General features: G+C 31.4%; 1 protein-coding gene across 2 annotated transcripts in view; it reads left to right on the forward strand.

Moving 5' to 3' along the window:
* Positions 1 to 20,622, forward strand: part of LOC134706733 (uncharacterized) — a 30,290-nt gene extending 9,668 nt beyond the window's left edge. For both annotated transcript variants that reach the window (XM_063565934.1, XM_063565933.1), the window contains exons 4-21: positions 448 to 576; positions 1,353 to 1,422; positions 1,714 to 1,835; positions 2,334 to 2,491; positions 2,913 to 2,971; positions 3,401 to 3,555; positions 5,350 to 5,399; positions 5,864 to 5,905; positions 7,771 to 7,837; positions 8,955 to 9,043; positions 9,550 to 9,648; positions 10,037 to 10,124; positions 10,406 to 10,494; positions 10,991 to 11,239; positions 11,763 to 11,785; positions 12,273 to 12,317; positions 18,074 to 18,188; positions 19,127 to 20,622. In XM_063565934.1, coding sequence (XP_063422004.1) covers positions 448 to 576; positions 1,353 to 1,422; positions 1,714 to 1,835; positions 2,334 to 2,491; positions 2,913 to 2,971; positions 3,401 to 3,555; positions 5,350 to 5,399; positions 5,864 to 5,905; positions 7,771 to 7,837; positions 8,955 to 9,043; positions 9,550 to 9,648; positions 10,037 to 10,124; positions 10,406 to 10,494; positions 10,991 to 11,239; positions 11,763 to 11,785; positions 12,273 to 12,317; positions 18,074 to 18,188; positions 19,127 to 19,270 — 1,793 coding nt within the window. In that variant the 3' untranslated portion in view covers positions 19,271 to 20,622. The remainder of the gene's footprint in view (positions 1 to 447; positions 577 to 1,352; positions 1,423 to 1,713; positions 1,836 to 2,333; positions 2,492 to 2,912; positions 2,972 to 3,400; positions 3,556 to 5,349; positions 5,400 to 5,863; positions 5,906 to 7,770; positions 7,838 to 8,954; positions 9,044 to 9,549; positions 9,649 to 10,036; positions 10,125 to 10,405; positions 10,495 to 10,990; positions 11,240 to 11,762; positions 11,786 to 12,272; positions 12,318 to 18,073; positions 18,189 to 19,126) is intronic.
* Positions 20,623 to 26,710: the final 6,088 nt, after the last annotated feature.

The raw sequence follows: 26,710 nt of genomic DNA on the forward strand, positions 1-26,710 counted from the left end.
GCCTTTTCATTTTGCCATAAAATTTGATTAGGGACTTTCCTTCTTTAATTTTATCGGAGTTCAATATTTTTGTGATTTTATTTCTTCCCATTCTTATGACCCTCTCACACTACCTTGCTGATGTTTTTCAGAAACTGGGTAACAGTATGCATGGTAATACAAATTGTGATAAAACAACCCCAAAATTATTCATCAATATTGATCAGATGTTTATTAGTCAAGGTGGTATGATTTCCATTGACAACAATTGAAAAACTAATTACAATGTATATAATAACTGTAACTGTGTAATTTGTCTTAAGGTCCTTTGAAGATTAAAAAAGAAATTGTTTCTAATGGACTATTGACCAGCGGAATTATATCTTATAGAACACCTGACATTTATTTAATCTAATTGAATAACAACTTTCAAATCTTCAACTTTTCTATTGTTTCTTATATTTGTAGGAAAAAATATTGAGATTTCAAAGAACCATGAAAGATATTTCATGCTGAACATTTTAGCTGAGCTTGAGAGAAAGTCTTGTGTAGTGGATTCAAAATATGCATTTTGGAATGATACTTTCTTCAACTTTGGTAAGATATCCAAAATCGGAAATACACATATAGTACACATATAGTTGTTCTTTTAATTAGGTAATCTAAATAGTTTTCACAAATCACAGAATTTAAGGATGTTAATATAAAATAACCTTAACAGCTCAATAAAATACAGTTTCTTTGTTGTCCTCTTCAAATTTGGAGCTGAGAACATATGTTAATCATGGTTATGGTGTTTTTTTATGCGCCTGCCATAGCAAAGAGGGCATACAGTTTTCTCTTTGAACATCTACATGTCCATCAGTACATCCCAAAGTTTGTTTCCCTTTTTCTAACTTTAGTTTGTCGCAATCAAACGTTATGAAACTTATACGCAATGCTTATAACCACAAAAAAACACCAAAAAACAGATTAAATTTGAATTTTGGTGGTGTCACTTTCCTCTTCTAGAGTAATGCCCATTTACAAATGGAAAAATTTGTGGTTTTTTTTGTTCCGTTGTTTCCATTCTCTAACTTAAGTTGGCCTCAATCAAATGTTATGAATCAGATACACAATACTTACTACCACAAAACTGAAATCAAGAACAAATTTGGGTAGTGTCTACAGTTATGTCCCTTTATAACTTTATATGATATGCAAGTGGGGCATCATCTGTGTCCCATGGACACATTCCCTATTTATTATCCATCCACCTGTGCTCAATTCAATTCTCATGAAGTTGACCAACACTTTTTTTTTAATTTTTGATAGAAATATACACATGTACATATACATGTATCTGTTTATTTAGAATTCACTCTCTATTTCAGGTGCCCTTATATTTATTGACCAGAATAACAGGGTTGTTAATTTACGTGACCTGATACATTATAATCACAGGTAAGAAATATTGATATCTACATTTGTCTCATTCTGTTTTAACCTAACAGATAATATCATCAAACTTATTGAATTGTTTATCTGTTAGGGAAAAGAAGATGCATATTATTTACCCAGCATCTAAACCCCAAAGAAGATGCATATTATTTACCCAGCATCTAAACAACACAATTTTACTGATTTTTAGCCAATCTAAAACAAATTCTGGGCAGAATAGATGCATTTAAAATGTATGGAATAAATATATGTAAAGAATACTGAATTGAATAACTGAATTGATTGATATTTCAGGAAATGGTTTAGTGAGACCAGTGAGAAAGTCAATACAATAGATATAGGGGACATAACCAAGAAGATACCAGAAACTGAGAAAGAATCATTTAATTTTCCTGTTGTGGAAAAATTATCTGCTGGTAATGTTGACACAAGATTTTTTTTTCTATCAGAATATCTATTTATTTCATTTTTGTTGAGCCTTTGACTTTTGTTGCACAAGATTTTTTTTCTATCTATTGGAAAGTTTAAATCAGATTCATTTATTTGTATTTGATAAGAAATACATGAATTTTCTTCAAATTATTGAACAATGAACCATTGCATGCCTGAAAAAAGGGATGTCATGGCGCAAATGTTAAAGACTGATAACTGCCAATTTATCTAGGAACAATATTTGTTGCCATCTTAGGTCTTGACACTGTCACTGCATAATATATAAATACCAATACAAAATAATTTGTATACATTAGTATTAATACTCTTAGTCATCAATTAATCCATCAATTGTAGTCACTTATAACTTCCAAGTTATTTTTAAAGTAGAGATACATTTCCAGTAGCATTGACTTTAAACAATACTTGTGGTAGTAGCTTCAGTAGAATCTTATTTCTAAATAATTATAGTATCTTTTCAGATAAGAAGACAGACAAATGGATAAGCACACATGGTGTCATGAATAATGAAAAAGAGACTGTCATTGAGGAAAAATATGCCAACTTTTTGCCAAATTTGGAGGGACAGTATGCTCTCTGTTACCCAAGATTCAAGGAAAGAAAAGATGTTACATTGGAGGTATATATTTTCAAAAAACATCCCCCAATATCTGAAATCTGATCATAAATGTTACAATTTAGGTATATATTTTACTAACAACATTGGCCAATTTCTGAAATCTGGTCAATGTTGTTATGTTTTCTCACAGAAAACATTGCCCACTAATGAAAAATTTTATCATTAATTTTACATTGGAGATCTCCCATCTTACACAAAACATTGCTCAAATAAATGAAATCTGCTCATTGCAAAATCAGATTCCTTTATATGGATGCGTACTACATGTAATTTTGATAAAGATGTGTACTATGTAATTTTGATAAATCTAGATTATCTAGCATTATTTAATGTTATTGTACTAATTTCTTCTTGTTTCCTATAATCCGTATTAACAATACATGTATAGATCAAACCCCTGTAAATATCTTTGTACTTACAGAGTTTACATGCAAAGTTTGGTGTTTTTCCTGGACTGTCTGAAGTACGCATTATTCCAAAGTAAGTTTATAAATTCTATTTCCTTTACTCATAGTCATGAACATAATTGCTAGCAAATGACATCTCACTTCTCACTTAAATGTTTAGCTATTGTCATCACTTATGTTGTAGCTTTTCTCTGCAGACAAAAAAACAGTTATTTTCACCAAATTGAAGTCACCATATATATAGTTAAATAAAGAAAACATAATTTTTATAAGAAAATAAGAAAACACTGTAAAGGGTTAATTAATTTCTGTCAAGTAGATAAAATTATAATTTTGTATAAAAAATAAATCTTTTATCTCTTATATATACTTCACTGGTGATTATTTCTCTTAGAATAGACAGTTAAATTTTTATTTAGTTATCACATAACATTGTAGTAATGTAAAACTACATATGTCTTAAACAATCAATGTGTAATATCAGCTTGTTTGTATTTTCTAGTTTAATATTTGTGAGATATTCAATCAAAGACAGCGGTGTACGATGCCTGGAAAAATATTCAAGAGGTTTATTGATGAGAGTTGCTGAAGAAAGGGCGAAGAAAAGTTCTATAGAAGAAAATGATTATGACCTTATATTGAAGAAAACAACCAGTGGCAAGTAACATTTCAAACATTAAACTTCAGGAAGGTTTCTTGTAAATATCTTTGTAGATCAAATATTTTGTATCCTTATTTGAGCTGATTACAGATAAGTAATTGTCTTTCAATTAAGAGACAACTATTGTATATTCAGGTCGACTTCATAATTTGGTGATATTATGCCTTTGGAGCTTAAAATAAAATATTGATATCTCAATTCTAATAAAACGGACAGAAAACATTATCAAATCATACATTTAAAATCTGTTGTAAGTCTTCTGCATTTGGGAGCACATTTTCAAAGCACGAAATGTGACTGGATGCCATGAAAATTTGTAAATCATCCAATCAAAGTGTACAGTACAATTTATGTATCATTAAAATAAAAACCATTTGTTTTAAAACTTGAATGGAAACTTTAATAAGCTTACCTCTATAACTAAGATATACAGTCGATTCCACTTAATTGCATACCGCTTAATAGCATAATTCGGTTAATTGCATACTTTTCTCCTGCACAAAACCATTTCCCATTCACCTAATGTTAAATTATCCGGTTATATGCATAGCCTTACAAGTGGCATTTCGGTTTATTGCATAGAAAATAATCGCCAGCTAGATATGCTCAGTTAAAACTGACGAGATTTTTGACCGGAAACGGCAATTTGGTAAGTATATTTTTCTTGAATGCATCATAATTTTCATTATTATTTCATATTTACTTGTGTGTTATTCAAATAAAGTTTTAAAACAGTATCTTTCGTGTTTATATGATTATAGAAAAGGCCTCGATGTGTACACAGGTAAAGTTTCCCCATGTTCTATTTTAAGCCTCGAGGTCATAAAAATGTCAATCAGCTGATTGTTGTAAAAACACAACCATTCTATGATCTTCTATCTCAAAAGGTGTTAATTATTGATTGGATTTCAAACATTGTTCATAGATTATATTTTGGTGAATTTTTAAAACATTAACGCCTGCTAATTATCGATCATTATCCAATGTGTAATTTCGTAATTCAGCTTGGGTGATCTACATTTATGTTAAACAGGGCATTTATATATGGTTGAAGAATTTTATACATCAATCTTTCCTTTTTAAAATTTTTCTAAAAGAAAATTAACTTCTGATTATTTTATTTTCTCACTTTCAACACTCGTGTCCAGCAAATAACCCGTGCATGGCCCCATCACCTGGTAACTGCTTTGCATTTAAACGAAACTGTGTAATTGGTAAATACTGCATATCAAAGGCAGTTCATTGCACAATTATTGTTTACAATGATTATAAACGGTGTAGTATTGTTAAACAGTTTATTTTATACAAAGCGTAACAATTTAATGTGTACATCCGGGTCATAGAAACAAATCTATTTTTAGAACAATTTTATTTTCGTATCTCAGGTAAAGGAAAAGTCGGTACATAAATAAACTAAAACAAAATGTGTTTATAAACTTTATTGAAAGAATACACAATGAAATAAAATGTATGACAGTAGACAAATAACTTTTATTAGAATAAATAAGCATTCATTATGTTGTAAGTGGACTATGGACGTACATCTTTCTTCTTTGCTGATCTGCACTATCGATGTTATTTGACTTCGTAATTTGTCATTTCGGATATAAGCATACTCCGCTTTATTGCATAATTTCGTCTGACAAATAGGCTATGCAAATAACCGGAATGTACTGTATTACCATTACTATACTAGTTTTAAATGATTAATTGAAAGAATTAAATTATCTCCCCTTGTTTAGTTGGTTTAGGCATTTATAAAGTAATATTTCTTTACCTTTAAATTTTAGATTATTCTGTGAGTGATAGTGAAGGAAGTTCAAACATAGATGTGCCACAGGTAAAATGAAAGGAAACATTAAAATCCAATTGTAAATGCTAATGTCCATCAATGTTTTGTTGTCACAAGAAACAAAACCGATAAGAGGAATACTTTATATTAATAACACATGTAGGTCATATTACTATTAAAAATTTTGTACAATGTAGAAGACATTAAAACAATTAGGGAATATATTTGAGTAGAAGTTTTTAAAATGAGGTCAGTTTCTAGAAATCATAATATTTTAAAAATACAAAATGGAAAGTTTGATGACTTGAAATTTAAAAAAAAATGTCGCACATTGAGCATCCCATAGATTTTTTTTTATCAAACTAATGTGAATTATATCTCTTACTTTAAATTTATTATCATTTATAGTGTTCTGTAATAAATAATGACAGGAAATTCATCTTATAATTTTAGAGTTGTTTAGGAAATTGTTACAAAATATTTATAAACATGTATTGTGCTTACAATTTCAGGTATTAGAAAAGTTGACAAGAATGATATCAGAATCTCAAAAGGTAGGTGATCTTTTTTTATTCTGGTTTATTACAGCAATCAGGTGTCTCAGGAGATGTCTAGCTGTTAATTAGGGCCCCGCCTTTAGGCGGGACGCCCTAAAGTGATCAGTCCGTCCGTCCGTCTGTCCATCCGTCCGTCTGTCCGTCCGTCACACTTTTGTGTCCGCTCCATATCTAGAGAACCATTATGATTTCATACTTAATACTTAACATGATTATTCACCAACACCAGAGGGTGTGTCATGTTGTATGTACAACTTCCTAGGTCAAAAACTTTGGTTTCAGTTGACAACCCTGTGTCCTGTGGTGAAGATCGTGTCAGCTCCATATCTAGATAACCATTATGATTTCAAAGTTTATACTTGACATCCATTTTAACAACCACCAGAGGGCGTGTCATGATGTATGGTCAACTTCCTAGGTCAAAGGTCAAGGTCAAAAACTTTGGTTTAGAGTTTACAACCTGTGTCCTGTGGTGAAGATTGTGTCCGCTCCATATCTAGATAACCATTATGATTTCAAAGTTTATACTTGACATCCATTTTAACCACCATGAGAGGGCGTGTGATGATGTATGTACAACTTCCTAGGTCAAAGGTCAACGTCAAAAAAACTTTGGTTTCAGTTGACAACCCTGTGTCCAGTGGTGAAGATTGTGTCCGCTCTATATCTTGAGAACCGTTATGATTTCAAAAATTATACTTGACATCCATTTTAACCAACACCAGAGGGTGTTTTATGATGTATGTACCACTTCCTAGGACAAAGGTCTGTTGGTCTGTCTGTCTGTTGGTCTGTCCATTGCTAATAAATTTGATCCACACTATATTTTGAGAGGACAGCTGTCATAATGTATGCATCCTAGGTCTAAGGTCAGTCTGTCAGTCTGTCAGTCTGTCAGTCTGTCAGTCTGTCAGTCTGTCCATCTGTTCGTTGTTCTTAATAAATTGTGTCTGCTCTACCTCTCGAGAACCATTAATATTTCATACATTATACTTGGTGGGTCATAATATATTGAAGGCATAATTCTAAAAATATGTGACAAATATCAATTGGGCAGCACCTTTAAACATATTGTTCAAACATCAATCCATATATCCAGAAGTCACCTTAGAGTAGTCAACAATGAGTTCACATCATGCAGTCATATCACTATTATACTATGAAAGTAAGATGAGAATATTTATCAGTTTTAACTTAAAATCTTAGATTAAAATCACACATGAGACTATGTAATAACTTCAAATAATGCTTCATATCAGATTATCCATACAACTTATTTACCCCACGTTATTGACAGCGGGGCCCACAGAGATGGCTCCCATCTCAATGATATCTAGTTCCAAATATATTTCAACTTTTTATGCTATTTGCTGCATTGTGTATTATATATAAAAAAGAAGATGTGGTATGATTGTCAATGAGACAACTATCCACAAAAGACCAAAATGACACAAACATTAACAATTATAGGTCAACGTACGGCCTTCAACAATGAGCAAAGCCCATACTGCATATAGTCAGCTATAAAAGGCCCCAATAATACAATGTAAAACAATTCAAGCAAGAAAACTAAAGGCCTTATTTATGTAAAAAAAAATGAATGAAAAACAAATATGTAACACATAAACAAACGACAACCACTGAATTACAGGCTTCTGACTTGGGACAGGCACATACATAAATAATGTGTTGGGGTTAAACATGTTAATAGCGGGATAGTATGTTGTTAATAATTCATAATTCTGGTTAATACTTTAATATACAAATGAAGTAACATAACTATTTTATCCTTCTAGTTATAAATAACTTATTTTTTTCTAAAATCTAAACACTAAAAAAAATATGTTTTTGTTTATTTTCAGGAGATGTTCATTGTTGTTGACACAGGCATGTTGATAACAGATCTAGATTTGATACAAGGTCTTACAGGTAAGGAATCCCTATAGTACATTTGATTTTCTCAAAATGTCCATATTCTATGCCTCTTTATTTGTGTTTGATAAGCAGAAGCATATGTTAAAAAGAAGATGTAGTATGATTGCCAATGAGACAATTCTCCACAAGAGACTAAAATGACAGAGAAATTAATAGCTATCAATCGTAACTACTCGGCCATTCTCGCTACGCAGTACAATAGCCTCGTATGCACTACGGAGAAATTCTTCTGAAATTGTTGGCCGGAATTGTAGTGATCCGCGACACAAAGAAGTTCTATCCTCCAGGTGGCGCTATAATTTGGTTACATATCACAGTAATCAAGAACTTTAACTCTGCCAAATATTTTGGCGCGAAAGAAGGAGCAAAGTAAATAAGTAATGGTAAAAAAATTGTACCATTCCAGTCGAAAAAATATAAAATTCAATCGGATCGGAAAATTTTCTGGACAGGAGCAAGTTAAATCAGTAGTGGTAAAAAAAATGTACCAGTCCAGTCGAAAAAATATAATTTTGAATCGAATCGGAAAATTTTCCGGACAATGATTCCTCCGCCTAATGCATACGAGGTTATTTCTTTGTGCAACCAGAAAGGCCGAGTTGTTCCGATTGTAACAGCTATAGGTCACTATACAACCTTCAACGATGAACAAAACCCATTCAACATAGTCAGATAGTATATAAGGCTCCAAAATTACAAATGTAAAACAATTCAAACAAGAAAATGAATAGCCTAATTTATATACACAAAAAATGAACAAAACACAAATATGTAACACACCACATACAAATACCACAGAATTGCAGGCTCCTGACTTTGGATAGACACAAATATAGAGATGAGGCAGAGTTAAACATGTAAGGAGGAGCCCAACCCTCCCCATGTGGTGTAACAGTACACCATAAGAACTTATTTTCACTTTAAAATTACATAAAAAAATGGAAATATTTAATAAATGGTGTGTTGATATCGATATAAACTGATTGATTTTTGTGTTAAATAGAATACAGCATTTCCCACCTTCCTACAAAATATCTTTTTCAGGTGGAAGCAAATTAATATACTATTAAGCCTTATTAGTCTTATTCTAGCAATAAATGTATATTTTCAGCACATGGTAAACCAGCTTTAGTATTTCCTTGGGTTGTGATGCAAGAATTGGATTTTTTGAAAAAGGGAAAGACGTCAATATCCTCTAATGTAAGTTCCCATTGGATACTTTTAAGAATTGTTATAAATACATCAATTATATTATAATTGGAAAATTCTTTGTAACTGTGGATGTATAAACTGTTGAATTAAATCATGTTGTTCAATGATGAAACTGATCAGATACTGTAACAAAGATACTTCTCTACATACGTTTTAAAAGTAGTAAGTAGACAAAAAATCCAATACACTTTTCTGTTTTGACCTTTCATGGATGCAAAATAAAATAGAAAATATGGTTTTGACTACCAATGAGACAACAGCCCAGTCAAAATTAACATCAAAGTAGTATCTAGTTTAGTTTCTTGTGAGTCTACTGTATGAACATAAAAAAGTAGTCATACTATCATACCTTCATATGATGGTGAAACATATATGCTGTTTAGTGCATTTTGTATATGAAATTTATAAGCATAATTTTTACATCACAATTACAAAATATGTTCTACTATTTAAATTTTAAAGAGAATTAAAAAATAAAAAAACGTTATTTACAGACTATTGAAACAGCCCAGAAAGCAAGACATGCAGTTCAGTATTTATACCAATGTTTTCAATCTAGTCACCCACGTGTTGTTGGACAGACACCTGCACAGGTAAGAACACTTTATCACAAAGTCACATTTAGTGTTGTAGGCATAACCTTGATTTTAAAGAAGTTTAGAACATAGTTCAGCAATGTTTTATTTACGTTAGTACATAGGAAACCCTATTGATAAGTTTTAAGGCCCTATATGTCCTGTTTTTATAACAATTACGATAAGACATCACATTTTTAGAAGAAAAAAAATCAAACAAATGATACATACATGTACATTACCTTTTACATAATGTGCCTTGGGAAATGAGTTGTCTCCTTTGATTCCTTTATTTGCCTTTTTATACAGATTTTACTGGCTATTATAGCGATTATTCTTACAAGTTTAAATACTTATCATGTCAAATTAGACTGGTAAATTCTATGACAATTCTTTTATTTTGTAGGCAAGAATTGCTTCTGAAGTCAGTGATTTTAAAGCAGAATGCAGTGATGATAGAATACTACAATGTTGTTTACAATATCAAAGTAACAGTGAGTATTGTCATAAATTGAGAGGGAAAGATTTAATATACAGGAAGAAATCTAACATGTTGATAATCCATGAATAGGAAGAGCATATAAGCATGCAATTATTCACAATGAAAGGAAAATAAGTAGTAACAAGTATAACTAGAGTTTGGCTGATATAAACTTTTATAAAAATCATTAATTTTCTTCAGTTGATGTTCATTGTATAATGAATAAGCTCATTATTGATTAGGACATTTGTCATAATTTGTTAATTTTACAATATATATTTATTTTATTTTAAGATCCAGATTGTTCAGTATTGCTGCTGACAAAAGATTTGAATTTGTGCAATAAATCTCTTATAAATGGCATTAAGGCATTTCCACTATTGGTAAGTTTATGATATCATTTTCATTGAGGTCAAATGTTTGTAACAACTGTTAATCACAGTTTATATATTTTCTTCCACTAATGATTTACATTTTTGAAGAACTTATTTACACATTTAAAAATGATATCTATCATTATCAGAAGTTGTAATATTTAACATGTTCCTCTATCATTTATACTAAATAAAAATAAAGTGGTCCTATCCTTACAAAGGAGAGGTTGATTAACAATGTGGTTTTCTTGTACAAACGAATAATTTTGGTAATTCCTGTCATTGTGTTTATGCATTGTTCTGATGTAAATTGAATCCAACTATAAACAAGTGATCTATCTACTCAACCAAGGAATCAGTTGATGTGATGTTAATATTGTTTGATAATTAATCATGTATAACCTTATGATTCCTAGCCTAGTAGAATCTCCAGTTTTGAAGATGTCCTAATCAAAAGTTTTCACTAGACACATTTTATAGTGAGAATATGCTTTGTTTTACACAGGAAGGTGAACAACATTTTGATAATTTCAAAAATAATAATACAGTTGAAGAGGGCATATCCAACATGTCCAAAGAAGACAGGAATGACATGGATAAAGACCACCCTAAAGCAGAGGGATTAGATTTACTATTCCAAACCAATGATATCATGTCAGAAGATGGATTGATCAATGATGAATGGCAACAGGAAACAGAGAAAACATACGAAGAACTCCTACAGGATATCAAATATTTTACAGACACAAAAAATGTAATAAAACATAGATAATGATTGATCAATATAGTTTATATTTAACTGTACTAAAGAATATGTTAAATACAGTATGTTAGTTTCAACCTATTTTGAAAATATTCAATCACCAATATTTCACAAAATAAAAGAGACATATATATTATCTATTTCCACTTCCAGTTATAGTTTAAAGAGCGAAAGTTGTATGCATAATTCAAAAAAATCTGTGACTAACTTGACCTCATTAAAGCTCACACATGATTAAATGTGTATGTAAAATGTAAAGCAAAAAAACACAAACATTGTTCGGCAATTATCAAGTGTAAAAAAAAAACAGTGGTTTATAAAATATCCATCTGATGAAAGAATGTTTTATGATCTCGGTGTGTTTTATTTTAATTGCTTGTTTTGTTGTGAAGTTGCTTTAGATTGCTCTCTTTGATATTTCTCTTCTCTTCCATTTTCTTTTATTTATATGTATTTTTTGTTAGCAATGTATTTTCTGTTTTAAATTCTTTAAATTTTTTATTTTTTTTTCTAGATTGGGAAGCCACTATACCGCAGGTAAGAATAATGTATATATGTGTACTATAATTGAACTAGCCAGATCAAGTTAAAAGATGAAAATAAGGAGTGTCTGTATACATTGATTAATCTGACACAAATATTTAACCAATTCATATGCAAATTTTTTCCAGGGATTTTGAACTTTTGAAATACCCATGAGTTCGGTACATTGTTCTTTTGCTGTGGGTATTAAAAAAAAGAAATTCAGGAAATATTGAGACTACTGAGGATGAATTCATTTTCGTGGGTCCCAAGTTTTGTGGATTGAAGAAAATTTTGATCAGTTATTTTGTCAGATTCTGCATACAAGCCTATAAAAAATATGTTGTTCGTTGAACACTTAAATTGATGATGCACCTGAACCATGAAATTCCTGTAAATTGTTATCCTACGAATATTTGATGTAAAACAAAAAATAAATGAATTATTATATATAAATGATTTATATTCCTGACTGTGTGATTAGTTTTGATATTTTTTTCAGGTTACAGGATAAAATTATAGATGATCACAATTCAACATTGAGGCAGTAAGTGTACATTTAGTGAAAAAGCTGTAGGGGAAATTCGCCGAATTGCGGACACTTTTTAAAATCTGGAAGTTTGAATACCGTAGATGCCAATTGCGGACATACTGGTGGTTGCACTGGACAGGAAAGGATAGAGGGGTATCAAACCGACTATTTCCCGCGGTTTTATGTCACCTCTCTTGATTGGTAGATTGAAAATACTTAAAACCCGCGGAAATGCGCAGTCGTGTAAATGCGGACATAGGGAGTTAAAATACGGACACATTGTTGTCAAATTGCGGACACTTATTTTTTTAACTACACTTGCCATTCAAAACGAAATTTCTATGTCTACATATACGATTACCTTTCATGAATACCCTTTCATTGCATCTTAAAGCATATCTGAGAATAGGTTTCGCACGTAAACTTGTAATACACATGGAAAGGTGAAATAATAATAATCAAAAGTATAAATATCTCAAAAATGTAAATTATTAAATGATATAAAAAGCAGGTGCTATTTAGAAGCAGGAGCTATTTAGTGCTGACAAATTCTTTTGTGACTATCTTTATTTCCAATTTTTTGTTTTTATTTTATTTTTGTTTTATTTTTTTGTTATATGTTTTCTGTTATTTTTGGGTCGTTTTTTTTCAGTATCTTTGAAATTTTCACACCAGCTGTTTTTAGATAAAATGAATAGCGTATGCAGAATATGTGTGGTACCTCGTGCTGGTTCTTATACTATGGTGTTGTTTCATTCATATTTTACGTAGAATAAGACACATACTTCAGATGAATTATAGGACGATGCCTTCAAGATTGTTGTGCACACAGTTTGACAATATATGTATAGAAATCGATACAGTTTTGTCTTTGTTTTTTTTCATACAAAATTATATCAAATTTCATTTAAATAGAAGAAAAGTAAACAGGGATAAACATGGCACATGGTTTAGAATGACAGTAAGTACCATAGATGGGTTTAGATTTAATTACAAGGAAAGATACAAAATTACTCTTCCATCGGTCTGTCTATTCAAGATTCATTCACCAATTTATCTTAAATGTACTTTGATGGATAGTCATAGTGATCATACTCAACCTTTTTAAATACCAATGGTAGAATCTCCATTAATTTCGATTTTCTAGTGGCGCATTTCTACTTTTTTTTTAAATGACCGATGGTGTCTTTTCTTGACTTTGTCAGTTTCCTTGTTTATGTTTGTTTTCCGATTCATCGTATTTTTGTCATGACAGACTGAGAGACGGACAGACAGACAGACGAATGAATAAACAATGCCATTACTATTGTACGCTTGCAGGAAGTCAAAAGAGATCATTAAAGCCGATGTAATGGTATTTAATTTGATCATATTTTTAAAAGTTTTATATACTGAATCATTTCTCCAAAAGAATGTCCTTGACATTAATAACTTCGTATGTCTCTTCTGTATTCATAATGTCCAACTCTGTATCTCTTCTACCTTATTGTCTAGCAATAAACACAATGCTGCTGGGTTCATTTTCTTTATCACTTTCAATAATTTCGAATAGCAGTGTTGATACATATACATGTTTTGGTAAACAATAATTTCATGAATTAACAGCAAACAGCATCATTTTCAAACAGCCACTCTTCTTCGAGAAATTGTTGCAATTAAATTTTGGCAAATATTTTAGGTACATTTGATTTCATTCCATTTGCTCTTGCAAAAAGTCCGAAACATGTAGACATTCTGTAAAGACAGAGAGAGATAGACTTAAAGCAGACTTGAGCAGGACGTTTTTCAGTTTTTTACCTAGAGAAGATGGGTGCAATTGGGTGTCTATTCTAAACATGCATGTATTTTAAGTCCTTGCCTGACTAATCAGCCCTTACATATTTGATGTAGGGTTCGTGCTGTTTATTCTAATTTTTCTTTAGTTTTCTATGTTGTGTCATGTGTACTATTGTTTAACTGATTGTCTTTTTCATTTTCAGCCGTTGCGTGGTCAGTTTATTATCGATTTATGTATTTTGAATCTCCCTCTGGTATTTTTTTTTATATCTTTTTTAATATCCCTCTGGTATCTTTCGTCTCTCTTTTACCTTCAATTGTCATGAAATGAAATTAGAGTATAGTAAAGTAAAGTTAAACAGTTAAAGGAAGTATAGATCAAAAAAATAATTTTCAACTATTTATTTAATTATTGTAGTAAGGTATAAAAATAATGAAAAGTAATATTTCAATATGTATTTGCATTCTATTTGCTTTTGATTTAATCTTTTTTACCCCAAAAACATAAATATAAGGAACAATTTTGAATGCTGACAAAAAAGGGGGGGGGGGGGGGTAACTTCAGTTGTTTATAACACACGGTGTAATTATCTGGGCGCACTACGTTTGGGCGCATTTGAGGATTAAAAAGTTTTATGTTTGTGCGCAGCGTTTGATTACAATTGCGCGCATACATTTTACAGGTAAACTCAGGTAAAAATATAAATAAATATTAAATTAAATTATAAATGACTATATTTTTTTTTATTTTCATGATAAATGTGAGTTTGAATTTTAATTTTGAAAATATTTGTTAATTTAAATAATATGTTGTTCATATAGAATTCTAAAACTAAGAATAAAGTGATCATGATAATCCTCGTTATAGCTTAAGGCATACATGTAACTTCATTCAGAAGAAGAAACACTTATTGAAAAAGACCAGAAGAGTTTGACCATGGCTATCTACCGAAAACGAAACAAGGAATACTAAAACTCTACCAAAGTCAAGAGATGACGTTCACAACACCATGGATGTCTTAGAATTGAAAACAAACCGTGAAAAGGGAATCATATATGTGCATATTTCTAGGATTTAGTGCGTGTGCATAATAAAACGGAGTTATACTGCTCGAAAACCAATTCCACCTCCTCGTTGGTGAACAGAGGACTTAGACTTACGAAACGGGTACATATACTTGTTAATGATTAAACAAATTAATAAATAGATAAGTATTATTACATGTATTTTACCTGAATTTACCTGTCAAAAAATGCGCGCAAATGTAAACAAAAGCTTCCCGCAAACGTAATGATTTTTGCGCGCAAATGTAATGGTAATGCGCGCAAACGTAATGCACCGAATTATCTACGACCTAAAGCTAATTAAGGTACTTGTTAATTAACAGTGTGTTTGACACCAAAGCTGCCAAGTGAAGCCATGCACTCAATAGGTCACTTAGTTTGACAGTTTACACAGCTAGCTGAACTTCCTGTTCGTGGAAGAATTACGAATTTGCCGGTTTTTCCAAGGAAATTCACTTATGAAATAAATCTAAAGGCTATTAAAAAATCCATCAGGGGGAGGACAGGGGTAAGGGAGACAGGGAGAAAGGGGATAGGAGAAAGGAGAAGGGTACCCCCTGTCCTCCCCCTCATCCATGTGAAAACGGGTCATTTTCGAAATTTCTTCAGGATTATTCAATGACCCGGCGGGTCTCCGGGATGACCCCTCAGATGATTGGGAAATTCTCGGGTCAGTTGACAGGTATGCAATTGTAGTAAAAATCAGACTACCAAATGCATAATATTTGTAATATGAAGAATGAATTAAAAACAAATCAACCCAAATCTTTATTGAGATCATATTTATGTATCTGATTCGCATTATTACTGTATATACATTTACAAATGTATATAGATACTAAGATAATTTTGCGTATGTTCCACATCATGGTATTGACATCGCACCACTACACGTGGTGTTCATAAAATCTTGTGTCCGCATTACGGCTATCACATTATTTTCGGTAGTGTAAATGCGGACACTTGCTTTTCCATATTTTGTAATCATATTTAGACAAATCAATAAAAAGAGTAAACAGAAATGTGTTCTTGAATATAATATGCAATGCCTTTTTCTTTTCAACACATGAGATAACCATAATTACATGAATAAATGTGTATTGACTGTGACTCGATGACTTTGGATTTTTTTCCAAATTTCCCGGGTTTCGAACATGTTGACATAAGCTATTTATAGCATGTACTTTTAATCACATGGCATGAAAGTAAATCGTAAGTTATGAACATGCTATTATCATTGCAACAAAATAAAGCGTCAATAAAAAATAAAACACTTTTTTTCATATATTATTTTCTTTATTTTCCTCAAAATTTTATTGAAAAGTGTGAAATTCGTTTTCCGTCCGCATATCGCCGCTGTCCGCAATTAGGCGAATTTCCCCTAACATAAATTCATTTTAGTTGCCATTTTGGTTTGGGGAAACTGGAACTCTACATAATTATAAATCATTGTGTCTGTAATTTTATGTGTGTATGCTATCAAGTTGCCAATTTCTCTGTAGATTACACTAAAGCAAAAAACATTGTGCAATTGTGTACCTTTTCTATTTGTTTAGGAAGTTATCATTTTTATATGACTGCAAAAATTGAAATTTTTTTGGTCGTATATTGGTATGACGTTGGCGTCGTCATCATCAGAAGACATTTGGTTTTCGCACTCTAATTTAAGTATAAGTAAATAGAAATCTATGAAATGTAAACACAAGGTTTATGACCATAAAAGGAAGGTTGGGATTGATTTTGGGAGTTTTTGTCCCAACAGATTAGGAATTAGGGGTCAAAAAGGTCCCAGATAAGCATTTTTCTTGGTTATCGCTCAATAACTTTAGTATAAGAAAATAGAAATCTATAAAATTTTAACACAAGGTTTATGACCACAAAAGGAAGGTCGGAATTGATTTTTGGGTTTTTGGTCCCAACAGTTTAGGAATTTTGGGCCAAATGGATCCAAAATTAAATTTTGTTTGATTTCATCACAAAATGAATTATTGGGGTTCTTTGATATGCCAAATCTAACCGTGTATTTAGATTTTTGATTATGGGCCCAGTTTTCAAGTATGTCCAAATCGGGGTCCAAAATTAAACTTTGTTTGATTTCAACAAAAAATGAATATATGGGATTCTTCAATATGCTGAATCAAACATGTATTTAGATTTTTAAAGTTTGACCCGGTGTCATATGGTATTTTGAACCCCTTAAAAATTGAACCCGGGGTCAACATACCTTGCGGTAAAATGACCCTTAAGTTTAAGTTCTTAGACCACATTCATTCTGTGTCAGAAACCTATGTTGTGTCAACTATTTAATCACAATCCAAATTCAAAGCTTAAATGTTGTGTCCATACTTGCCCCAACTGTCAGGGTTTGATGTCTGCGGTTGTATAAAGCTGCACCCTGTGGAGCATCTGGTCAAAGACATTGTATTAATGAGACAATAGTTAGATAAAGAATCCTTTGGACCATAGACAGAGTGTTGTGCCGAAAACAATCTTTATTTATTGATAAAATCAGGCTTGGTTGATATAAATAAATCAAATAAGTTTAAAAAGTAATTACTACCTCAGTGAACAAAGACCCTATTGATACATAAAAAAGTATCTGTCTTTCACATTGCAAGTGGTACTTGAATCATTTCATTGTGATATGTTGAGGCTTATACCAAGATACATTATTTTGATAACAAAATGATGTTTTAATAGATCTTGTTGAAAACCAGCACCTTTTCCCTCCTAAAAAGAAACAAATTTAACATCTCTTTTTATTGATTAACAAAAAAAAATACATGTATGATAAACAAAACAAAAAAAATTAGGAAATATAGTGTAACAATATGACCTGAACAAAGTTTCCAAGATAAAAACAATTTTGATATTAATTGAATGAAGTTATTTATTGATAAAGATATTATACATTTTCTATATCTCTTCAGGGTTGCAATTTTACCATACACTTCTGATTGCTATTGTAAAAACACAGGCAGACTTTTGGGAGAATATGCCATTCAAAAGAAGTTCTTGGAGGAAAGGCATTTTACAGTTGTCGAGGTAAGACTGAATGACAGATATATTAAAAATACAACATGGCAAGGTTGATCACAAGATCAACAAAATACTATGAAACTTGTACACAATGCTTATTACTTTTACAGTTCAAGTTTGAATTTTGGTGGCGTCACTATAAATGGTCTAGAGTAATGCTCCTTTAAAAATGGAAAAAAATACTGACTTTCTATTCTCTAACTTTATTGTGCCTCAACCAAGAGATACAAAACTTGTATACAGTACTTATTACCACAAAACTCAGAACAAGTAGAAATTTTATATGAAATGAAAAAAAAATATGGTGTACAGTACCTACCCCATAAGCAGTACATGATCAGCAAAAAAAAACCCCACACACACTAAAGGTAAAGGAACAGTCATAAAAACTAATGTAATTGATCTGTTGTTATTGAAATTTGTGCAATTTGTGAAGAATGATGATTCATATTTTTTTGACAGAGACCTTTCCCTGTCTTGTCATTGTTTGAGCTATGATTCATTTATATATTTGTCAATTTTTCTAATTAATGCTAGAAATATGGGCCATATTGGGGCTTTATCAAACTACTCATGTCTAAAGATTTCCGGTAATTCCAGATTTGGTGTTTCATTCTGATTGAAAATCTTTTTTATTTAGTATGTATTGTCTACAACAATTTCTTTGTGGACATGGGCATTTGCATAGTTTGAATATAGTTATATAGTTAGCTTGTTTTCAATGATCAGGTATTTTAAGTCTGTATCATTACCTTTGTTAAAGCAATAAATATCACCATGGATTTATGTCAAAGTCAACTCTAACTTTCATCTTTGCATAGACAAAAGAATTCATGATACAGCCATAATTTGTCATAGTTATACTAGTCCATGATCCTCAAATCACCAAGTTTTATGAAAAAGGCATAAATCTGTTATTATTATTTCATTTTCTTTTCTAACAGGTCAAGTACAGTGAAATGCATAAAATGAGAGAAAAGTTGAAAGATTTTATTCCACTTGCACATCAGACAGAGACAAAACATTTAAGACAGTTAAAGCATATTGTATATCAAAACAGATTTCCATTGTATTTTATTTCTTATTGACTGTAAATCAAAAGTACTTATCCTGTTACATGCTGATATGATAGTATTGTAAAAGTTTAACCAAAGATCCAATCAGGGATTTTTTTTATGCAAACCCAAACATGTTTACACAATGTTGTACATGAAGATAGGCAAAATATTTAATTTTTAAACTCAGGAAACTTTTTATGTCCCATTTATGAGCATTATGTTTTCTGGTCTGTGCGTGCATGTGTTCGTCTGTCTGTCCCGCTGCAGGTTTATCTTTTGGTTGAGGTAGTTTTTTATGAAGTTGAAGTCCAATAAACTTGAAACTTAGTAAACATGTTCCATATGGTACGATCTTTCTAATTTTAATGCCAAATAAGAAATTTTTATCCAATTTTCATGGTCCACTGAACATAAAAATTATAGTGCAAATGGGTCATCCGTGTACTTGGGACAAATTTTTGTTGAGCTTTAAAATATAAATTTTGTGGTCATGCAAAAACCATTACTCTACTGGTTTTATATTATGCATATGGTTGCCATCATAGGGGTTAAGGTGGTACCTAACACTACAGGGAGATAACTCTGTAAAGTCAGCTAAATGTTTTAATTACGTTGTGTTGTAAAAAGAATGTTAAGCTTCTCAATGATCAAAATTGGTGTTTGTCAAACTGCTATATAAACTGTAATTTTTCTGACAAAATGGTTGGTTCAAAATTTTTGAAATTTTTATATTTTTGTTAAAAGGTCAAAGTAAATACTTTAACAAAGTTTTATGAAAATTAAACGAGCCAAATTAATATTAGTTTAAGTGTTGGGTACCACCTTAAATTGGACTGGTAAAAGATTGCGGTGAGGTATACACCTGTCAATATAGAAATGTTCAATGCTCTGTATGTCAACTTTATCATTCCTTTATTCATTTCCAAATCAAATCCTTAAACTTTACACAATGGATCTCATAAAAAAAAGGTGTTTTGTTAGTTGTCTTACTTTTTAATAGTGAAAAGCTGAATGACATTTGTGGTAAATTAATTAACCGATTAATGATTTCGCTTTATCCAATTTATCAGCAAATGTTGAAGAAAGTAATTGTACAAAACAAAATATTGAATTGTATTTTTTTAAGTTTTTTATTTGTATTGATTTAAAAACCTTATTATAGACCTTTGTTTTAGTGGTTTACTGACTGTACAAACTGTCAATATGAGCCTTTTACATAATTTTACTGGTAAAACAAATCTTATTTGATTATTTTTAGAAGTCTTTCTAATTGTGTTCTTTGACATGTGTTTTTTTAAATGGAAATGTAGGTTTTTTTAAGGAAGATGATCAGCAATGGTTTTAAATGAATCATTCCATAAACTTATTTATCCAGATTCTAATAAAAGATTTGAACAAAATGTTACTAGTTGTTATCAAATGTACATTAGAAAACATTATTCCTTTACTCACTAAGTTTCTATATATACTGCCATCACCTTGTCAGTCTGTCTGTCTGAAGAGTTATGGTCCTTAATATTTTGGAACTTTACACTTTATGCCCATTGTCCAATAACTAAGAACCATTCTACTAATGCTTTTCAAATTATAATATGTTGTTACAGGTGACAAAATAGAAGGCAAGTTCAAAGATGATTTTAACTTTCACCATTCAGGAGCTATTTACCTTGATATATATGAAATGACACTGTTTTTTCTAACTGTGAAATTGACTAAATCTACTGGATTTCAGCCAAATTTAGAAGTCAACAAACTAGATCTTCAAGCTTGACATGTTAAATGTCTTTAACAACATTATTTTCAAAGATCTGTTTTTTCGACATATGTGCTCTTTCAAGGGGTACAATCAAAATCACGTGATGGATATACACACACCGGAAGTTACAGTTGAACTCGCCGCTTGAAAGGTTAGTAGTTGCATTTTCTTGTTTATATCAATTAAATTTTGATTAATAAGTTGGCACACTGAATGTTGGATACTATATAGTTTCAAAATACACAATTTTTTTTGCTAGAAAGCGTGCAGTTATTGCAAACACTTTAACACAGTTCCAAATTTTCGACGGATAACTGTGTCAAAGTGTTAGCATCAACTGCACGCTTTCCAGCAAGGATAATTGTGTATTTCAAAACTAGAAAGTATCCGACATTCGGTGCACTACCTTATTTATTAAATTTTATTGATATAAACAAGTAAATACAACTACTTACCTTTCAAGCAGTCTGCTCGACTGTTACTTCCGATGTGTGTATATCCATCACATGATTTTGATTGTACCCCTGGCTCTTTGTTTACTGTCCAATAATCAATGGAAATTTACCAATTTTCATTGATTTTTTGTGGAAAATCACAACAAGTACTGTTTATCACGAATTAAACGCAGGAACGTAACTTTTCAACAAAAGAAATATCACCTACGTAGTCACTGTATTAGCTATGATTCGTTGTGATATTAGCTAATAGAGCCTAATTTGAAATGTCAGCCAACTAGAGGCTCTCAAGAGCCTGTGTCACTCACCTGATTCTACTTGGGATTTTGAAATAATATTAAAAAATGTAAAAAATTGTAACAGTTACTTATAATGATGTTTTAGGCCAAATTTGGTTTAATATTGTTATGTTTGGTTTCATTTCATTCAGTAGTTCTCTTAAAGGGGCACTAGCTGTCAAATTCATGGTTACAGATTTGACTCAAATTCTCACTTTTGATTTATAACAATGTAAAACATTTATCCAAACTACCAAAAGTCTAAAATAAACAGTATACAGATCTAGAGCATGGTAAAGATAATATGTAGGTTCGTTTTGTGTGTATGTTAGTCCAGACGCCATCTAATTAACTATTGATTTGACCTCAGATGACCATATAAGCGATGTAAACATAAATAACCATATGAATAGATTAAACCAACACGTGCAATTGGATTTTTATAGGTCTGTTTGATTTTATCTTATAGATTAAAAATTTATGTGTCTCATTGTTTTTTTAAAACCGTATAAGAATGATTTTATATAGATCGAATCAGTAATCAAATGATTTACAGTAGTTCCACTTTCATTGTTGACATTCTTTTTCTTTAAATAACCTGTACACGTATAATGCATGCGTTGTCAATCTCTAGCGAGGGGTTAAAGTGAAGTTCACATGAATACGGATTTAATGAGGTCGGCTAATTCACTTGCAAGTGAAACAGTAATTATCAATGTTTCATCGCTTAATCGTAGCTAGTGCCCCCGTAAAGAAGACATTTGTATGTATTTCCGCTAGGGTCCCATGTTATACTAAATCCCTGGCTGGCAGCCATTGGATAATGGATTGGCTACAAAGAAACAACACTTGTTCAGCACCTCACAAGGAAAATTCATGATACATTTGGTTTCATTCGATTAAGTGGTTCTTCAAAAGAAGACATTTGTATGTATTTCCTATAGGGTCCTATGTTAAACTAAGTTCCCTGCTGGCGGCCATCTTAGATAATGGATCGGCTACAAAGTAACAACACTTGGTCAACACCTCATAAGGAACATTCATGCCATGTTTTGTTTTATTTTATTCAGTAGTTCTCCAGAAGAAGTCATTTGTATGTATTTCCCATAGGGTCCTATGTTAAACTAAGTCTCCAGCTGGTGGCCATCTTGGATGATAGATCGGCTACAGAGTCACAACATTTGATCAGCACCTCATAAGGATAAATTCATGCCATGTTTGGTTTCATTCCATTCAATGGTTCTCTAAAAGAAGACATTTGTATATTTTCCCATAGGGTCCTATGTTAAACTAAGTCCCCGCTGGTGGCCATCTTGGATGATGGATCCACTACAAAGTAACAACACTTGGTCAGCACCTCATAAGGAGCATTCATGCCAGGTTTGGTTTCATTTTATTCAGTGGTTCTCTAGAAGAGGTTTCAAAATGTAAAAAGTTTACGCCGACTACGACAGATGACGAATTCGAGACGGATGCCAAGTGATGAGAAAAGCTCACTTGGCCCTTCAGGCCAGGTGAGCTAAAAATGCGGGTCATTTTAGGGCCTATCGAAAAAAAAAATTGAAAAATATGCACAGCACATGGCACATCAAACTTGCATTCAAAAGCCTTCAAAATACAGAAAACATTGTTTGCTGTCAATTTGTTGTTTCTTGTCTTATCTGTAAATTCCTCAAGATGATAATGTGATTGTAATTATATTCTGAATTGAGGAACATCTTTATATTTGGTCTGGAACTTTATAATGCTTAGATGTATTGTGTATTGGGGATTGGTGGTTTCAGATTTTGAAATATAATGTTTCAGAGTATAAAGTAAAATGGACACTTTTCAAAAGGGTATTTGCTTTTCCACTTTAAACAAATATAATGATGGAGAAATAATAACTGCGTCCATAGAGAGTATGAAAGAGGTGCGATTTCACAAACTATTACTGTATAGATGAAAATGATTGGCAATGAGACAACTTTCCATACAAGTTCAAATGACAAAGATAAATGCTATTATAGGTCACCATACAACCTTTAACTGTGAGAACAACCAATACTGTTAGTCATTTATAAAAGGACCTAACAAAAATGTGAACATTCAAACGAAAAAACCTAAGGCCTAATTTATACAATAATAAAATTGAGAATAGAAATGGAGAATGTATCAAAGAGACAACAACCCGACCATAGAAAAAACAAAAACAAGCTTACTTTCAGTAGATGTAAGTGCTTTGATACATTATTACAATCATATAATACTTTTTTTCTTGTGGTTCTATTTCTCTAATATGAGGCAGGCATTACCTGTAAATGGGGACGAAGTTTGTATGAATTATTTTTTGTAACTTAAATATTTGTTAAAAAAAAGAAACGGAAATACCGTAACGTTTCCGATTTTGGTTCTGTTGTTAGGGATTTTAGTTGTGACGTTATTTAAGTTATGACGTCATATGCAATGTAAACAAAGAAACGCTATCATCCGGTAACGTTTTTTCATATCAAGGAATAATTTTAAAATATGAAATTGGTATTGCGTTCCTTCCTATTTATACTAGACTGATACATGTATATTTTACTCAAAGATTCATACAAACGAGACCGAAAAAAGGAAGTACATTGTAGATTTCTGCGCAGTTCCGGGATTTCAAAACATGACATAAAAAAAAGTTAACGATTTTGAGTTCATTAGTACAATGAAAAATTCGGGAAATTTTCCCGATTTTTTTGTTTTTTTTTTATTTTTCTACCGTAATTGGGGACTCCGTCCCCATAATATTTGTAAGTATCTACCTGTTCTTGAGTTGGAAGGTTGGACACTCTCCACACAAGCTTCACCACACTATCTTGCCATCATATGAGCTTTCTAACAGTTTTGATAACAAGCTTCATTTTTTTTGTCAACTTTGTGTTAACCCAAAATCTTATGTATTTTGAGGGGTATAATCCACATTTAACTTAGGTTTATTGAATTCTCTGCATAGTTACAAATGTTTCCGTTTTTCTAATAATTTGTTCAACAGGGATTTTTTAGCAGTTGCAAATGGAATGGGTAAAATGTTTTATGTGTAATGAATCTAATATATCTCTTCATCAATCTTAGATTTTACAATCACACATATCTTTCTTACTGTGCTTAGTGTGCTTATTAAAAGTATTTCTCAATTAAAAGCAATAATTGGCATTGGAAAATAAGAAAATAATTTACAGTCCTTTAACTGGACATGTGGTCCGAGTACACAGTTATTTCGTAGTGCATTTCTTTTAGACAATAAATGTAAATAAAAAAAAATTGTAAGGGTTCCGCGGAACCCAGTGTCTCGCCTATTTTTGCTGTGAATCGCAGGCTCAAAAACAATGAGGAAAAAAAATCAATAAAAATATTCCTCTTGTTACTATTTTATGATTGTAAGAAAATCTAAGTCCATTTAAAAGTAAATTACAGAAAAAAAGGAGTAATCTTTTTACAAACTTTACTTCTGGATACAATCTTATGATCATAAATAAGCTTCTGTCCAAGTTTGGTACTAACCCAGGATAGTTTAAGAAAGTTATTAAAATTTTAAAAACTTTAACCACAGAGTGAATGTAATGGTTCCCCGCAGAAAAACTAAGTCCATTTAAAAGTAAAATATGGAAAAAATGGATTTATTTATTTACAAAATTTACTTCTGGATACTATCTTATGATCACAAACAAGCTTCTGTCCAAGTTTGGTACAAACCCAGGATAGTTGGAGAAAGTTATTAAAATTCTAAAAACCTTAACCACAGAGTGAATGTTTTGTTTCCCTGCAGAAAAAACTAAGTCCATTTATAGTAAAATACGGAAAAAATGGAATTTTATTTTTACAAAATTTACTTCTGGATACTATCTTATGATCATAAACAAGCTTCTGTCAAAGTTTGGTAGAAATCCAGTATAGTTTAAGAAAGTTATAAAAATTTCAAAAACTTTAACCACAGAGTGAATATTTGTTGACGCCGCCGCCGACGGAATGTAGGATCGCTTAGTCTCGCTTTTCTCGACTAAAGTCGAAGGCTCGACAAAAATCCCACCTGCGCTTTCTCAATAATATTTTTACAGTGTGTTGTACTACTTTTGGGACAAATTATATCAAAATTATAGAAAACTTCATCAGCTCTAACTCAAAATATGGACAATTTTGTGTTAAGGGGGTCTTGAAATCTTTTGACAGCTTCCGAAGTGCTAATTTTTGAACTTTTTCAGCTGGACCTAATCACTACTTTACCTAAATATTTATGACCCAAATTTTTTTACAGTGTCATCCCCCAACTTGCTATATGAGGCATAAAACATGGAGAATTAAATTTGGAAGGGGTATAACAAAAATTGGCAAGTAACACACTGTCCACACTAAGGACTATATTCGTGGACAACGAAAATCAAAGGACGATAACTGTGTACTCGGAACCATGTGTAATCTTGTGTCTATCCACTTTTCGGAAAAGGGACACTAAAAATGAAGAATTGTAATGTAATTGGTTATGGCAGACCATTATATCAAGTATAAAGAATATCAATTATCTTTAAGAAGTATAAACATATAGATATATAAAAGTTGTAGCAATTCACTTTGACATTTACACAGGTATGAAACCAAACACAATTTTTTAAAGTCAATTTTATTTTTTATGTAACATCAACAAACAAATTACAAAACATAAATGACCATTATACATAGTTGACAATTATTTTTATAATGCTAAATTATCTGTACATTAATAATAAAAAAGTGCTATTTTTATCATCAGTGATTATGCAGACATGTAAAACTATTCTATCAGGACAAATATTAACTCATGTGCAGTAATATAGCTGTTTGGAGCAAAGAAGGTACAAGAAGAAGTTGTATTTATCCTCTAGAACCCCCCAACCACTAAAATATTAGCCCTTCGAAACTGTGTTTCAATGCATTACCATAAAAAAAAAGGTCTTCCAAATTCATTGTAGTGGAATGTTACTCATTTCCC

Source organism: Mytilus trossulus, chromosome 2 (genome assembly GCF_036588685.1).
Source record: "Mytilus trossulus isolate FHL-02 chromosome 2, PNRI_Mtr1.1.1.hap1, whole genome shotgun sequence".
Lineage (NCBI taxonomy): Eukaryota > Metazoa > Mollusca > Bivalvia > Mytilida > Mytilidae > Mytilus > Mytilus trossulus.